Source organism: Accipiter gentilis, chromosome 33 (genome assembly GCF_929443795.1).
Source record: "Accipiter gentilis chromosome 33, bAccGen1.1, whole genome shotgun sequence".
Taxonomy (NCBI): Eukaryota; Metazoa; Chordata; class Aves; order Accipitriformes; family Accipitridae; genus Astur; species Astur gentilis.
Genome location: NC_064912.1, coordinates 9,213,707 through 9,231,411, shown reverse-complemented (window position 1 = coordinate 9,231,411; position 17,705 = coordinate 9,213,707). Strand labels below are relative to the sequence as shown.

At 33.5% G+C, this 17,705-nt stretch overlaps 1 protein-coding gene across 2 annotated transcripts in view; it reads left to right on the top strand.

Annotated features, from left to right (window-relative positions):
* Positions 1 to 15,709, top strand: part of SNX29 (sorting nexin 29) — a 112,226-nt gene extending 96,517 nt beyond the window's left edge. The window contains exons 20-21 of one of the 2 annotated variants that reach the window (XR_007510332.1): positions 7,449 to 7,565; positions 9,613 to 9,699. Coding sequence is in view for 1 of the 2 variants with exons in the window: in XM_049835411.1 (XP_049691368.1) it covers positions 9,613 to 9,752; positions 15,338 to 15,371 (174 nt within the window). In the remaining variant the exon portion in view is untranslated. Of the gene's footprint in view, positions 1 to 7,448; positions 7,566 to 9,612; positions 9,753 to 15,337 lie in introns of those variants that run through there. The other variant, XM_049835411.1, reaches the window with a different exon arrangement.
* The last annotated feature ends 1,996 nt before the right edge of the window (positions 15,710 to 17,705 follow it).

Sequence of the window (17,705 nt, the reverse complement as noted above, 5' to 3'; positions counted from 1 at the left end):
CCTATTTTCTCTGTGAATTCGAAATTTTACCCACATTTTTCTGTCTTTCTGTACCTGTCAATAGACTTGATATTATTTCCCCCTCTCCCCCCGCCAATGTATTGCTTTATGAATATCAGCAAATTCTAATCTTACTTGCTCTGCAGCTTTTGGGGCAATTGCTAGTAGTAGACATATTCAGTGATAATTTTTTTAAAAGCGGAGAAAACTAAGTATTGAATACTTCAGATCATGTGGAATGATGGAGACGCTTTCTGCTTGAAAAACCTGCTTTTCCTCATTGTACCATGTAAAATACCTTTACATGAAGGCACTATAAATAACAGGCACTTGATACCAGTATTCCTCATTCAGTCAATTTTTGTTTTAGAAATCAGAATCATCCTATCTGAGTGTATATGAACAAAAACTTATATTAAAGGAGCGTCTAGTCTTTTGAGTGGGAGTAAAGTTCAAAGACCATTTTTTATCCCACTACTATTTGGCAGTTGGGGTGGTAAACTGCTGTATTAATTATTTTTTCTGGGTTATTTTGGTTGGTTGGTTTGGTTTGGTTTTTTATCATACATGTTTTAACTTGCTAGAGTTAAAACATTTCAAATAAACGTATTTGGATACTGGTAGTCCACAGGTGTAGACAGTAGCCAGAAGCTAGCAGCCTTCTTGCAGATCTGCTTTAGATGTCTTAGATGTTGCTGTTTATCAGCAGACTAAGCCAAGACTGCTGTAATCTTAGCTAGATCTATCAGAGGAGAGGTAGCCAAGAGAGTGGTACCTGGGCTGTTTTGTGGCTCCCTGTAACCATCCTTTTTCAGCAGTTCTGTGGCGATCTGCAGCCATCCATGTTCTCTTAGTATCCCCCCTCGTGACTTGCTGGAACTATTCAACAAGAGGGAGAGAAGTGGCCTAAGTTCTGTTAGAAGGTTTTTAGTGGGGAGGGAAAATATTTACTGAAATGTGGTAGAGAAACAATTGTTACTGAACTTTGTGGGGAATTTTGACAGCAATTTCTTTCACTTGCTGAGAGGGTAGAAGAGAAATTTTAGTTTTTTGTTAACCTGTTTGTGGGTTTTGCTCTTCACTTTTGTTTTTGGTTTTGTTTTCTTTTTAATTAATTTATTATTTTATTTTTAAGGGAAATCATCACTGTAAGCTTGTATGTATAAGCTTGTACACTGTAAGCACTGTTGTGTACCATGTTTCTAAAGGGTTTTGGGGTTGTTTTGTTGTTGTTTTAAATTTAGAGTCTGTCTTTATTGGTCTTCAGGGCATTTTCAAACCTGATAAAAGAAAGAAATTAAGAAAGAGAACTGCAGTGTTGGGGGAAAGCACTGAACTGAGACACATTTTAACTAATACTGTTGATAGTTATTACTGTAATATAGGCTAGTGAAAAAATGGATCTCAATTTCACGAACTGTTGCTGTAGTTTCCAGAATATCCTTAATAGAAATACAGAGCTGATAATAGTTGGTCTGAGAAGAAATTAGAATTTCCCTGTTCAGTAGTTGAGTGAAAGATAAGCCCTAGGGGTCTTGCTCTAGGCTGCAGTTTTCTACTGATGCTTTTTAATGACCAGTTGATTCCTGACCAGTTGACAAATTGACACATGGTTGGCATTTATGTCTTTAAATAACAAAGTATTTAGATTACACTGGATTTTGTTAGCATAACATTACCAATTGAGTTCTTTTTCTAACAGTGGCATTAAACACAATACTAAAAAGAGATCAGTTTTAGTCTTATCCTCAAGCTCTCTTTTTTTCTGTTGATATATTTATTCACCTTTAACACTTTTTCTCAAAGAGGGTTTTGAGAAAGTTTAGCCTTTTGGATGGGTGATATTGCTAGCTTGAAAATGCCAGGTATCTTAAGAAATGTACTTGGTTCCAGGATTCTGTAAATGCCTGAGCCAATTTAGGGAGGTAAAAGACATAGTTTGACTGAGATTTATTACACGGGGGAAGAATTCATCAAAATGGGATTGTCTGTTGTTTTGATAGGGCCTGTGCACTGCACACTTGCATGTGTCTGTTAACTTGCTTGTGCTCTGGACTTGCTTAGAGGATGCTATACAGCAACATTATATTCCAAGAAAGCACAGACAAAACCTTAGTATGACTATAAACCTTAGTAGCTATAATGCCGTGATATATAAACTACTCTCTTAAAATAAAAGGTAAGTATTTTTTTAAAAATTGACATTTGAATAAAAAACGTATTTGTGAGGCATAGACTGGGCTTGCAGCTCTTCTGGTGACCCGAGAAGGCTGGTACAGCTGTCGAGCAGCCATTTCCTTACTGAACAGGTAGGCTGTGCTGAGCAGCATTGCGTAGTACTGCAGGAGTTGCCTCACGTCTCAAAAAATTAGAAATGCTAATGAAAATGTTGCAATTGTCCACGTAAGTTTGTGCTAGACTGAGGTCATTGAAAGGACTGTAGCTCACCCTTAGCATGTCTGCTGCTGGATGGGTTTGCAGCAATGCCTCTTGCAAATGACTTTATCTAAAAGCATTGCATACTTTCTGGTATCATTGAAATGAACCCATAGTTGGAAATGGAAATGCATCAACTATTTTGGTAGAGAAATACAGAATAATAATTACAATTACGTAGTAAATCTCTGTTTAAAGAAAGATTTCTTTTCAAAATTGACAGTTCCTTGATTTCTTCTTTGTATCTCATCCTCTTAGATTCCTGTTTTTTCCGCTGAACAGTAAATGTACAAATAATCTCACAGTGGGATGGGAAAAATGACAATTTCATGTATTGTATACCCTTGTTTTGTTGTATAAAGCTAGCTTGATTCTGCCATACAGAAACTGGCAATACAAGGAGGATGGAAATTTTAAGCTGATGTAGTTTTAATGATTTTGAGAATATTTTTGTTTAATATGGTAGCATTTGGTATATTTAGTATTGGAAACTGTACATCCATAAAACTGTTTCATGATACAGTAGTTACTGAAGGACAGGTGTATTCAAGTCATGTTTTATTGTGACCTTTGCAAAAGTGTCAATTAGCCTGTAAAAATTAACACTTGCTATCTAACTGTTTTGTAATCACAAAACAATGAGAATGACTCAGCAATTGAATGTTTAATTAGCTCCCATTTCAGCTTCTGATTTCCAGCTTCATTTTCAGGTTAACGATTTGGTGTCTTTTAAATAGACAAAACCTGATACGATCATTTTGCTAAGACTGGTTGACCAAGATGGTAAAAAATATTGGGCTACCCTAGAATAACCTGAGTTTATTTCTGCATTTGCAGGTTCATTTTTGAATAGCACTATTGTCAGCTTTATTTAGGATGGGATGCGTTGTGTGGTATCAGAGGCTGATACAGGTTTCATTGAAGTCCTAAAGCCATATTTCCTTTTATTTTGAGTTGGATTGAGCCCTGAGCTGTTATTTGGTTTTGTTGTGTCATGTCGTGCCCTCCCCCCCCCCCCCCCCCCCCCCCAGTGCTAACAATAGGAGGTTAGTTAAATGATAAATAATAGTTAGAACATCAGAAGCAGTGCATTTTATGTTGATAGCAACAGCACCAAACCCAGAATATAGAAGCGTTTTATCTGTTCCTAAATCGTGGCAGGTAACCATGGCAATCGTACCATTTCCAACAGCTCATGGAAAATACTAGAAACATCTTAAGTGAGCTGTGCCATTAATAATGAGGAATATCAATGTTTTGCCATCTGCTACATACTAACAGTGTATATGAAAGACCAGCAGTTGTGTGAAACAAATTAAACTGCAAGTTGGAATGAACTTGGCTTGTAATGAAAAACTGCCAAGCAGCGTAACATAAGATATGGTACATTAGACTCTGCTTTTTAGTTTTAGAGCTTAACATCATCTTCTAATATCTGTTGAGAGTCTATAAGATTTCCATTATGTATTCTCATTTTTAGAGATTTGTAATTTGATACTAGCATTTTGCTGTGGACAGAAACTTGGCAAATTCTCAGTCAAAAAGAATTTCATACAATATTTTGGGAGACATTAATTTCAAATTAAAAATATTTTCCCAGATGTGTTTTGATGCTTCTGCAGTCTGAAGTAGTTTTGCTTGTTAATTGAAATTTTGTGGACTCTTAATCAAAAGTATATTCTCTTGAACTGTAGGCTAGGTAATAACTTTGACAGTAGTTTGTGCAGAAACAGTAGTAGCTTTATTTTTCAGAAAATATGCCTACAAATTGAAGGTGAATGCTGGTATGCTAAGTCGCAATTAACAATTTGTGCACAATATAAATTTTCTCTGCATAAATTAGTGCTAATGTGGCCAAGATGCCCTACCGATGTATATCAGAGTCCCTATTTTTTATGTAACTGAGTCCCTTTCTATATAGTACCTTTTTCTGAACAGGGAAAGAGAGATTCTTAATCAATTACGAAGGGCAATGGATTATGGTTATAGGCAATGTGTCCCTGCACGTACTAGTTCCTTTCCTACGTGCAGAATGCTTTTATGGATTGTTAATCATGTGGTACTGAATATGCGAGGCTTTCTGTCTGATCAGATTGGAGCTGCTTTTCAAGTACAATAAGGTAATTTCAGCATCATTACAAAGAGTGGTAGTAGCTGTCCATAAATAATCCCTCACACTAAGGATATATGTCTCCAAAGAGTTTATCTTTTGAATTGAAAAGAAATCTCAAATCTTGAAAGCAGAGCTCCTGCCTTCTTTGAATACTCTTTTGCCCCCTCTAGTGCTATGGAATCAGGGATTAGGTTTATCATGAATACAGTAGGAGATGTTTTACAATAGTTAAAGAGTTAAATTTTTCAAGTTTGGTGTGATCACTCAGTCTACCACTGGACCCAGTTAGAAGAACTGAAAGGGCCAACTAGCCTTGCCTTTTAGTTTTAAAGTTAATAAGATTGTAGCCAATTGTTCAAATACCTTCATGGAAAGATGTGCAGAAACGGCACGTGGGGCCTGACTCGGGAAAATGCTTAAAAACATGTGCTCCCAAATTGGTTATGGAAGAATCTAGTATGTTCTGTATAAAAATGGAGAAAAACTTAATATAGAACAGTCTGTTTTTTCTATAATAATTTCAAATTATATATAATTTCTGTCCTATAAACAGTAACAGCTCTTGAAAGTATAGGAACCAAATATGTATAATGCTGGTTTTAGTGCCATTTCTGGTATGTGCTTCTTGAAAAAAAGTCAGTGCCACAATTATTCAAAATTTATTTTTACAGCCAGATTTGAAATAACTTACTGTTTTTTTTGTCCAGAGCTCCTGCTAGTGCTGTTTTTTTTTAAAAAAGCAACATATGTAATAAAGGCAGGTAAAATTCATAAAGCATTCCTGTAAATAAAAAGAGACATTTAAGAGACAAAGAAAAGATCTTCCTTGTCATTTGGATCCCAACTGGTCAAATGACACTCGCTTGATGATTCAAGATGCAAGTTTTTTTTTCTTGTTAGAGACAAGACCTGCTATTTATTTGTCTTACCCATTCCATTTCTTCTATACATTTTTCTTACATAAATTTCTGAAAATACCTTTGATCTTTGTAATAATACCTATCCATATTTTTGAGAGCAGGTCTCCTTTTTCAACCATGTTAGCAGGATCTCTCTTCAATGAGATCTTGAAAGTGTGCATTTATTTAGTAGTGTTACTTTATCTTCCCATATATGCATTTATTTTCCTAAAAATGAAACTATATAACCTTTAATACTGTGAAAATGTAAGGTTTTTTTTCAAAAGTGTATGTATTTGTAATTTTAACAAAATTACTTTGCCCCCAGAGTACATTCTTATCAAGCATACATAAATCTGTTTCCTGTGTGAATAGATATGCAAGTGTAGATTTGTGTTGACAGATACAGTCTCATAAAGTCACCAAATACATGTACTCAAAGTATGGGTTTTTTTCTGATACAAATCCAAATCAAAACCTTTCCCTTTACTTTTTGCTTGTAAATAAAAATATCGTTTAGGAGTTAGAATATAAAATACTAACTAGATTTCAGTTGTAGATAATTGGGTCCAATGAAAAGAGGGTAACAGTTACCTCTTTAGAATTTGAGACTGAAAAAATTGGCCAGGCTTAGAAGCAATTGTGGTTTTCCACTACTAATTATTCTATTTACTGTTTTGTGACAAAACCTCTTTATTACTGCAACAACTTGGCAGTAACAACTATGTGGTAAAATAATTTCTCTGAATAGCCGACCTGCTGTTGCAAAATGCATATTTAATGATATAGACCTACAGCTGAATCATTTTGACCTTGGTTTACATTACTTCTGGTAAGGACAGTGGGCCTTAGTATATGGTACAGAATTTCACGATTGTGCTCAGTATTTGTTTTAGAGATCAAATTTATATCAGCCTAAAAGAGCATTTTAAGTGTTTTCAGGTTGAGTTTAATTTCTGAGATATTATGTATTTCACTTGAATAAATGGCAGAAAAATAGCTATATTATAAGCACTAATTTGATCAGCTGTCAACAGCAAAAATGCATTCCCTAAGCATCTTCTGGCAGTCTTAATTAGAAAACTCCTTTGTGTCATTATTGTGTGTAGTTAATGAGATTCTTTACAATAACATAAGGGATAGAAAGTATCTACATTCAGCATTTTGCTTCAGTGTTTATAACAAAGTGGTCCTGCCTGCGAAAGATGTATTTATTTAAATACATGTGCAGTACAGAAGTCATACTAAAAGAATGCAGCTTCTGCTTAAGAGAAAATTTTAATATAATTGAAATTATTTCACTGAATGTACTGTTGTTAAGGATTTGTGACAAAAAAAAAAAGTTAAGAACTGAAAAAGTGCTAATGAATGTGGTACTTGAAAAATTCAGATTTTCTTAGGGGCTTGAGAACATAACCGATAGAAGTGATGAAAGTAGAATCAAGGAAGTGTAGTGGGGGTGAGGCCAGTCCTTTGGAATGGCTCTAAGCTGAGGCTGTGTCTGTGCTGGGAGCAGGCTTGTAGACCAAAGCAATGCTCCTTCTTCCATTGTACGCAGTCAAGTAAGACGGGGGAGAGGATTACTCCATAACTGAAATGGTCTCACATGCCAAACATCACCACTACTCATGTGGTTGAAGCTTTCAGAACCAAAGCTGTTCCACAACCTTTTTCTTCTTCTCTGAGATCTATGGGCCACACTTTCTTGTCTTCTGCCTCACACAGCTGGTGGTAGCAAATTACCGTCCCTGCCAATGGGATGATGTGATACTTCAAATCCTTTGAGTGAAAAGATGGGAAGACAAGGCTGTTCCTTGAGCTAGTCAAAGAATCCAGTAGGAATAAAAGTCTTAGTGAAAAGAGGGAAAATAATAAAATTTATGTGAGTCAATTAGTTAATTCGTATTGCACTACACTATTATTTATTATTAGCATTCCATTTTATTCTAATATTATGTGTCACCATGTATTAAAATTTTTGCTTTAACATTTCCCAACAGCTTGTATAGACTTCTGTTCCACACATTTGTCCAGACTTCGTCAGTGCAGCGGGGCACGGAGCAAGCTGTTGCTCTGTTCTGTTTGAGTAGTAACTGTACTCAGTTGTGGAGTACTGGGTGAGTGACTCTGCAGAGTGGATTGCATGAAGTGTCAACAATGCAGCTTTGTTCTTTAATAAAGTATTGGTTTCCAAGAGTTTTCAGACTTCATTTCTTCATTTTTTAGTAAATCAATTAACAGTAGAATCACTTGCTATACAATTTGTGTGCGTAGTGTGTGTATGTTGCTAAAAAACAATGTGACTGATAAAGAAATGGCAAACAATATAATACATAGTTTTTTTTATTTTCACACTGATCTTGATCATTACATGTATTAATATAAAACTGGAATGTGAAGCCGGGCTGGACATCGGTGTAAGTTCATACCTAGAAAACAAAAAAATGCGTCTGTATATATTTCGGAATTTTGTGAACAATAACTAAAAAAACACAAGCACTGCCCAAGTTTTTGAAGCCTGTAAGTATGAATGTCTTTGGCAATTATCGTTGTTACGGTAATTACAATTACATGTTATTAAGTAATCACATGCAAATAAAAGACAAGAGCATAAAATAATTCCTTGAATTATAAAAAAAATGAGGCTATTTTTAGTATAGAGGATTATTTGCCAATATTTGAAAATGTTCCTTACTTAACATTTGTTGATTTTTTTTTATTATTTTTTTTTTTAATTCTATGAATTTAAATTACTACTTTGAGAAATGTCATTCAGAATCTTTTATCATTTTCTCATGTCTCCTAAAAATATTGCTATTCCTGGTAACTTTTCCTAATGAGAGATAAGAACAGAACAAAATGTCAATAAAGGTTCTAGGAACTCTACAGCAGTCCTGAATTTGAGGAAGCATCCTTGCTTTGACAATGAGTTAGTCTGGTTTACTTAAGGAAGGAATAATCTTCCGATTTGCATCCCATGCATGGCAGCATGGCTTGAACCTTCTTAATACAGTGAATTTATTCAGTGTTGTCAAATGTATTTATGGTGTTTTGTTGGTGGGTTGTAATTTTTTTTGCAAGAAACAATTTGTTTCAACTGCTTTTCCTACACGGATAAATAATACAGGTTGGATAAACACATCTCATAGATAATAGTCTTCCTTTGAGAGCTGTAATTGTCTAATAATAGTTTTGGCTTAATGCCTAAAGAACATACTCTGACACTTAAACCAGGTGATCAGAATGCCTGCATTCCTGAGATACAGCATACTGGCTGTAGCTCAAACCAGCCAGCACCCAATTTCATTGTAAACCTATTACAGTCTTATGTTAGTTTGAAATGTGTAGACTTTATGTTATAGTTCACTGTAATTGTGATCCCTCACAGGAAAAAGCTGAAGCTAGATGTAAGTTACAGGATGCATGGCCTTATGCTTGTTGTTAGACTTTTAATTTGTAAGTCCCTCAGCAGAATGTGGACTTTATAGAATTATTTTATTTATTGGGGCCAATATAGTATAAAATCCTGAGATCTAAAATATAATAGGAACTTCAGTAAAACATTTTTATGAGAGTTGTGATATAATCTTTCAAAAAGCAGTCTACTACGTGAAAACTGAATCATAAAATAGTAATTTATTAACATAATAACAAAAAAGCTGGAGAAGTGTTAATCCATTCTGGAGTTTGTGTACCCAATGCCTGAAAAGTATGAATTGTGAAGAAATTGTGGGAGTAAGTCAGTATTTCCTTCTGCGAAGACTGGTAATTCTGGATCTCGAAAAGAATTGCATAAATTGTTATGCCACTGCCTCTATGCCACTGTTATGCACTGCCTTTCTAAGATTGTAGTATATTTATGGAGATATGCTATTAGGAATAGAATTCTGGTCCATAGAAGAGACATTCTGCCAAGGAGAGAATTCAGCATCCTGTCAGTGGATGTTTTGTGAAACAGGTTTTTATTAGGTTGCATGATTTTCCTTCTTTCTAAGGTTGCTAGAGTCATGGGTTTTTTACATATTGCTAACACATTTCTATAGACATAATAAACATAGATCATCAAAAGATGAAATTTTATGCTTGTTAGGACTGTTTAGTTACATTACAGAATTGAAAAACATATTCTTTGTGCCATTTATATTTTTTCCTTTCTATTTTTAGGATGCAAAGTTTGTAGAAGAGCGACGCAAGCAGCTACAAAATTACCTAAGAAACGTAATGAACAAAATTATTCAAACTGTGCCAGAATTCACAGCCAATCCCAAAAAAGAGACTCTTATTCAGCTGATGCCCTTTTTTGTGTAAGTATCTGTCAAATAGTCAAGAAAATATTAAGGTTTTTTTTAATCACAATTTAATTTAAAACATAATGCCAGCATCTCCAAAATCTTTGAAACAGTGTTTTTTTTAAAATAGAAGTCTCCTGTTCAAATTATGAGTGCTTTTGTTATATTTAAAGGACTATATGACATATATAGTAATTTTTGTTTATTTAAATGGTGAGTTTGAACAAAAAACACTTTGTAAAGCTTTCAAAAATATCTAAGTGACCTTAAAATCTTCATCCATATATACTCTTCAAACATTAGGTGTTTTCAATTTCTTTAATTTGGCATTTTTCAGTTTTGTTTTGCTTTTGTTTGTGTGGGGTTTGTATTTTTGTTTTTAAATTTATTTTGGGGGTTGGAGGTGGAGCACTGTTAGGGTACTTACTAACCAAATTACGAAGTCGAGCTGTTGAACTCTTTCTAGCTACATTTTGCAATCTGCTGACGCGTGTTCGGATCTCATTAACGTTAACATTGAATATGTCCAGAAATAGTTTAACACAGTCATCTGTTAAGAATCTCAAAACAAACCTTTTGATATAATACAAGGGATATCATCTGTTAAAATCTTTCCATTTTGCTGTAAGCATCGTTCCTTACAGTATTTGTAAATGATATCTAGAACTCTTTAAAAAATAATATTAATGAAAATTTGTTTTTTAAAGTGGTGTTAAGTTATTTCTTTCACTAATAATTTCTCAGTATAATGGTTTTTCAGTACTACTTCTATACAAATTATGTATAGATTGAACACAGGTTCATAGTAAGCCATCATGTTAAATTTGCTGTCCACAAGCCTCTGCACAGGGATTGCGCATCTCTGCCTGTGAATCCATGGATGGATCAATTTGCAGAATCAAGACCAATTTAAAATTCATATGTTTCAGTAGAAGCGTGGATACTTAGCTGTACTATTTGCATGGTCTTCTGTAGGGTTTCAGATTTCCAAGTTGAAACTTTATTTCAAGAAAGCTGTATTTATTAGAAAATGTAATAGATAAATGGAAGAATGCCAAGATGTGTATTTTGTGGCATTCATATTTTTTCAATTTCTCCTGGATTTGAAAAAAGCAAAAATCAATTTGGTGAGACATCTTGATGATGATGATGTTATAAATGGCAAAATGATGTTTGTAGGGACAAACATCTTGAGAGACTTACCTTTTTCTCCCTAAGAACCTATTTTGTAGAATTTGACTAGGGGCTGTAAAGTTTGAAAAGGTTTCAAATACTTCGAGTTGAGGGGCCCATTCGTGGCTTTTTGTTAAGTCATTTTAAAGTAGTTGTCCTTCATGTTGTACTTCATTTTGTTTTTTTAAAGAAGAGAGGGGCAAATAAAAAATACATTTGCAATTGAATTTTCAACTCAAATAATTTTTGCTCTTCCTGTCCCATTAAGGTTTTTTTTAAGATGGTTAAGTATAGCTGTGTGAAGTAGTGGACCGATAATTTCTTGACAACTTCATTTCATAACTTGCTGCTTTAAATGTAGAGCAGGATAATAAATTCCGAACAGTGTGCTATTTAAGATCCCATCTTTTCATGGGCTTGTTATAATTAATTAGCCTGAGTTCCACACAGACAACAGGTAATGCAGAATGACATCTGTAAGTCAAGGCTAGATAGCTTTTCTTCCTCAACCAGTTTGCTTATGAAAGAAATTAAATTTCAAGCTTTGTGGGGTATAAGATATTTTAGTAAATGATGATTATGATTTCAGGTGTACATTGACTTGCTGTAGTAATTATCATTACCTCAACAGTACAAGCGGTCATAAAGATAGCAACATGACTAATATTAAAATACGACAAAAGTGGAAAACAGTTTCAACCAGAAGCTATTAGATTAGGAAATACTGTGGATATTCCAGTTAGAAATACTAATTTGAAGCTTTGGCCTTAATTGATGGAAAAGATATTCTAGTAGCAGTTCATTACTTGAACTGTGATGCATTATTTACATGATTTAACCAAAATTGTTTTGGTTTTAGTTTTTTATTTAATTTCAATTATTAGAATTTCACATATTTTTTTTTTAATCTATCAGTAATTGTAGAATTCAACAGTGACCATACTGTGAGATTATACAATGATACTACTTTTCAGGTGTTTTTTTAATATTAATACACTGTTGTTACAGAAATATTTTATTACAGTATCTTTTATTCTACTTTGAGAAATGACATTTCAAGAATAGTTTATTTATAATCTCTTAGCCACTTATGTTAAAAACAGGAAAGGAAAACAGTTTTACCCTTATTCCTCAGCCCTAAACAATTAACTTGCTTTCTGATAGTTAATCTCATCTCTTTTATAAATGTGTAAATAGAATTTAGATCTTGTGTTTTTGTTTATTAAAAAAAGTGCCAGGTATGAGGACCTGCACAGGAAAAGATTCAAAATCACAACCCCACATAATGGGTTCTACTGATGATGCACAAATCAGAATAAACACCATTTCCCTGTTCTGCTGATGTAAAAAAAACCCAACCCAAACCAAACAGAAACTCCCAACCCTATTTCTTTTAATAAATGTAATGAGCTGAATGAGATAGATACAATTAATTTCACAGAAAGAGCAAAGTTTTATTGAGAAGGCAGCATATTTAAATAACGTGTTTTCTCAATATGCCTACATTTAGTATGTGAAACATTGTGATCCAAAATGAAGCAGTTACCTCTAAGGAAAGAAGTTTGTTCAAGGAGATTTGCTCAAGGAAATTTGCCAACACCATTTTTCAACAATTTGTAAACACCAATATGATGCACTGCATCGATGCTAACCTTTTCTGAGTATAGTGATAGGTTGCATAAAGACTATGTTTATTTTTAGAGGTTTTTTTTGCATTTGACACATCAGATGAAGCAATGGAATATAGCGGATTCAAGATTATTCTTTGATACCTGGACATTATGGCAAAAAGGTTCTGTTCATATTTGTATCTGTGAATTATTTCCTTGGAACTTTTTCTCAAATAATAGAGGTATCAGCATTCTCTCTTAGCTAGAGTAGATAGTTCTCCATGAGAATTTTAGTGGGATTCTGGAAAAAGCTTAGCTGTTGAGCGAAATAACTATATACCTCATCTACAGCAGACAAAGTGGATTTTTAATGCATTTGTCTACTGAGATATCAGACTCTTCCTCCGCAGCTAGAGCAGTAGTATTAGATTAATATAAAGATCTTTCAGACAATGATAGGAGTGCATTTTGGAAAGTATCATCATTCTAGGCTATCATTTGAATTCTCAATGTCCTTTGTTTTCTGAGAGTCATGACCTGGCACTGTTGGTGAGTAAGAGAAAGCATCTAAAAGAAAATTCATTTCTGTTCCACTTCATATTGCCAACATCTCCAGTATTGTCCTTCCTTAATGTATTTTGAGCTTCGTCAACAGGACGTCTTGAACATGCTGTACTCTGTGAAATGTTTATTACGTTATTGAGTTGTAACCTTTGTACCATACCTGCAATTCTTCTACTTTGTTAGGTTTAATAATATTTTGGTCTAATAATATTTTAATATAAACCATATAATAGTTCTGATATGTTTAATTTGTGCTTTACAGCACAAATGTGTGTATAGTTGCAGATTACATCTTTATTAATGAAAGAGTTAGCAGTTACAAAACACTGAGATATTAGTCATAGGAATGTGCTATAGACAGTAGTGATACCTCAGTCTAGGAGAAAAAAATTACAGTCTTAAGATGGATAAAAAGTCTCTAGGGCATTAGATCTGTCTATTAGGAAGCAATGAAATATAAAATTAAAAAGAAATATCTGGTCTTAAAGAGTGTCTTCTCACTACAAAATTAAATGACCACACTTCAGTGTGAAAATGGAGAATGCCATAAAGATTATGTCTGATTAGGCATCCTGTAGATAGAAATTACAGGGTCAGTTTTATTTAATCACTTTTAAGATCTGATTTAGGTCCTACAATATGATTATGGTGCATAGAAAATAAGATTAATGTCTCTAAGACTGAATCCACTGATTATTAAATGCTGGAAGGAATGTTGCCAAGTATTTTTGTTGCAACGTTGTTCCTTTGGCGATTTCTCCCTTCCAAGTGCAGTGATTTCATACAATGAGGCACAGATCTGATGAGGCAAAACATTTTAATTGATTTGTATCAAATAGCCTGCCACTGTTAGAAAGAAAGAAATCAATTTTATTTTTAAACTCAGATACAATTAACAGTTTGCAGTAAAATATTGTGAATCAGTTTGCTAGCATTTCTCTTCATTATTGTATCAAATGCTAGTGGTTAATCATGGAAATGTAATTTGGTTTGATTCCTTATGCTGTGAACTGTCATTAATGTATTCTTTTTGTTGTCAATCTCTATCATTTGTAATCTCGGTTTGTATATTTTTCAATTTTAATGCTGTATTAGCTCAGTCACAGGTTTGGTCAAAGCTTCCCTTATAGTGTACTTTCATGTCTTAATGTAGAAAAGAGATTCTGGCTCTGCTAATTTGTCTGTTACATGCTGAATAACAAATTCTTTGTAATAATAAAATTGACATCACAGGTTAAATTTATCCAGTCCATGCAGAGCAAAACCTAAATCAAGAATTGGCATTGCTGAATTAATTTGCTACATCTGCTAGCTGGTGAAGGCCTGTCTGTTAATACTTAAATTAACATTTATTTGCACTCATAATTGGTACATTACAGATAAATAAAACTTGTTATAATAAGTGCACTTGTGTTTTAATCACATTTTTATCAATCTATCAAAAAAATATCACACATATTAGCTCTTTGTAAATACATATATAAGAACAGGAGGGATCTTTGGCAACAAGTATTGCAGTTCTTTGGACCATATAATTGAGTCTTCAACATAAACCATCATAATAGGTTGTATGATTTCAAGTATATAAAAAGCTAAAAACTGTAAAAAGTTGTGAAAAGAAACAGTAAAACGTTGTGATGTTCCATTTTTCTATCTCTGTGGTTTCTGTATCAAATGTCCTCATTTTTTAGAAGATAAAGATTTTCTTCCCATCATCCTCATAATGGGCACAAACTGAAATATAAGAAAAATAAGAAAAATCTTTTTTTGCTGTAAGGGTGATGGAACACTCTAACAGGTTGCCCAGAAGTTGTTGACATTCCATCCTTGGAGATATTGAAGACTTGACAGGACACAGTCCTGGGCAACCTTGTGCAGGGGGATTGGCTAGGCGATCTCCAGAGGTGCCTTCCAATCTCAAATAGTCTATAGATCTACAATCCCCAAAACCTCAACCTGCAATTTTAACCTGAGTTACCCACACAAAGAAGTGTTAGCTAAATTTACAGCTGGTCAAATAGATGTTATATGTGAACAAAAAAAATCTTAAACAGTGTTAAACTACTAAAACATGTACTTTGCTTTGTAGCTATGCAATGCTATTCAAATAAGAATACTGCCACTTTATTGACTCTTTTGCTTTGGCAACACAAACATTTGGATTAAAATATATGCAAGAATGGTATAAACAGAACTTTGTGACTGTTTTCACAGATTACTGCACTGAGTATTTTTTTTAATCTTGTTTTCTAGGCCACAGCTACATGTTACAACAGTTTCTAGATAAGTTAATTATATGTTCTGCTGAGCTGCAGAGCTGGACATTTGTTCTCTTGTGGTAGTTGCTCAAACGTACACTTTAAAGAAAGCAGAGAATCTGTTCAGTAAATCATCAGAAAAAAGGCTAGAGCAGATTCTGAGAAACTGTTGTCTTCAGGATGTGTTTGAACACCAGAGGAGTCATCAGTTCTCCATGATGATAAGAGGATTGTAATGTTCAAAAAATATGTTGTCTTCATTTCACTGGATGACATTACTGGCAACGTATTTGATAGCAAAAGTTGTGTTTTTCAGGTGTTTTGTGTCAGTTGTCTTTGAGTCACCAAGTAAAATTGTAGTAAAAAAATTCACTATTAAATTCTAAATAGGGGGAATTCTTCACTACTAATTCTTCACTACTAAATTCTCATAACTTTACCTCTTGGGAGGTAAAGTTATAAGAAGCTTGGTAGAGAGATACAGGTACCAACTGACAGGCAAATTTCAGTAGCAACCAATCAGCCACTCAAAAAAAATATGTTGCACTGGAAATATTCCTTTAAGATTTATTTAGCACTAACCAGTATGTAAAGTCAAGTATCTGGTTTTGGTCTTGCAGACCACAAAGTTAAATAATGTGGAAGAATAGGTGTTTGTTCTTAGTGGGTTGAAGAATTTTGGTTTGGTTTGGATTTGGGGTTTTTTCTTTTCACCTCTATTTCAGTTGCAATTGTCAGTGTGTCACTGAGAACATTTAAATGTGTATATTAAAGGTATGAGAGGTAAAAAGAATGTTAACTTCTATAGAATACCATTGCTAGTATTAAAATGTTGCTTTCAGGCATAAATGAAATAAATCTTTTAAGAAAATTACTGTGAGGTTCCTATGGATGTTGTCTCTCTGAATTAATTTTAAAGAAATTGAAAATTGACCCTTTCAAAGTTACTTTCAAAATATTTTAGAGGGATAAAAACATTTGCTCAACTGCAAACTAGTCTAAGTCTAACTTTATCAGTTGTATTTCATTCAATAGCTTCATCTCTCAACAAGGGACAGTTTACTATACAGCAGATATGGGCACTGTTTTAGTATAAAGAATGAACTAAAACCTTTTCACAGAAACATTTGTGGAATATTATTTTAAATAAGATCTTTGAATAAATAGCCATTAATATATTCACATATAAAGGTAGAGGAGAAAAAAATTTTAAAACAGTGCTTTTACTAAGTGTTCTTGGCCAGTGAGAGTATTGAGATGAGGTTTTCATGAACTAATCAAAATTCTAAAGGAATTTTAGGTTTATAAATTTCTGCATTTGCAGGACTTCAAATCTCAGTCTCAAATAAGGTGAAAAATGTTTTTGTAATCTTATTTTGCTCATGTCCTTTTCTAATGTTCTCTGCCTCATTTTATGATTTGTAAGAAATCTGCTTTATAGGTACAGAGAGTTTTCTAAAATATTCTAATCATTTCATCCCTTTAGGACTTGCTTAGCTGGACTGATAGTACTGTATTTATAGCAGCAGTATAGCTATTATTTAACTAGTCTTTCTGGATGAAAAGCTACAAAAGATGATTCTATGAAAAAAGCAAAATAATTCTAAAGTATGTTTCTCTAGCATATAAACAAAATAGCAGTAATGATAGTTAATACAGAATTTATGCTTTAGATTGGGAATTTCTCCTCTTATTTGAGTTCCATACTATCTATATATAACATAAATAAGCAAAAGCCTACACACATACATATATACATCTATATCAACCCAGCAGTGAATGTTTTTGTTTTAAAATTTTATTCTGCAGAAGAAGTTAGCTTGGAATATTTTCAGGTATTGATATAATTATTTATATATGAGTGCTGAATAGTCATTGAGATTACCCCTTTGACATCCATGTAGTTAGGGTATGGTTATATATTTAGTTAGTTAGGCATTGCATCAGTTACATATGTGTTTTGTGAAACAGTAGTAACAAGATTTTTATACTGTATTTTTGTTTTGCACATTCTATAACATGTTGGGTCTGCAGTTGCAGCGCAGAAGTTCTTGGGCCAATTGGAAATGAGACAGCAAAATTGTCCTGTCCATGCAGTTTGCAGTGTATGTGGTACCAGTATGCTGCTGTTAGTGCATTATCAGATAAACAATAAGATTAAAAGCAAGCAAACAAGCAGTCCCAGAAATACTGCAAAACAATGTCATTGTGAAGTAAGGAAGTTTAAAATGCAATTTTCAATAGATTAATTTCTCAAAAAATGAGTTGGTGATGGCATGACACTTCTTAAAGCTATTAGTGTACATATCTGTGCCTTCTAATAGAATAAATTACAGTATTCGGCTAATGTATCCTAAAGTATT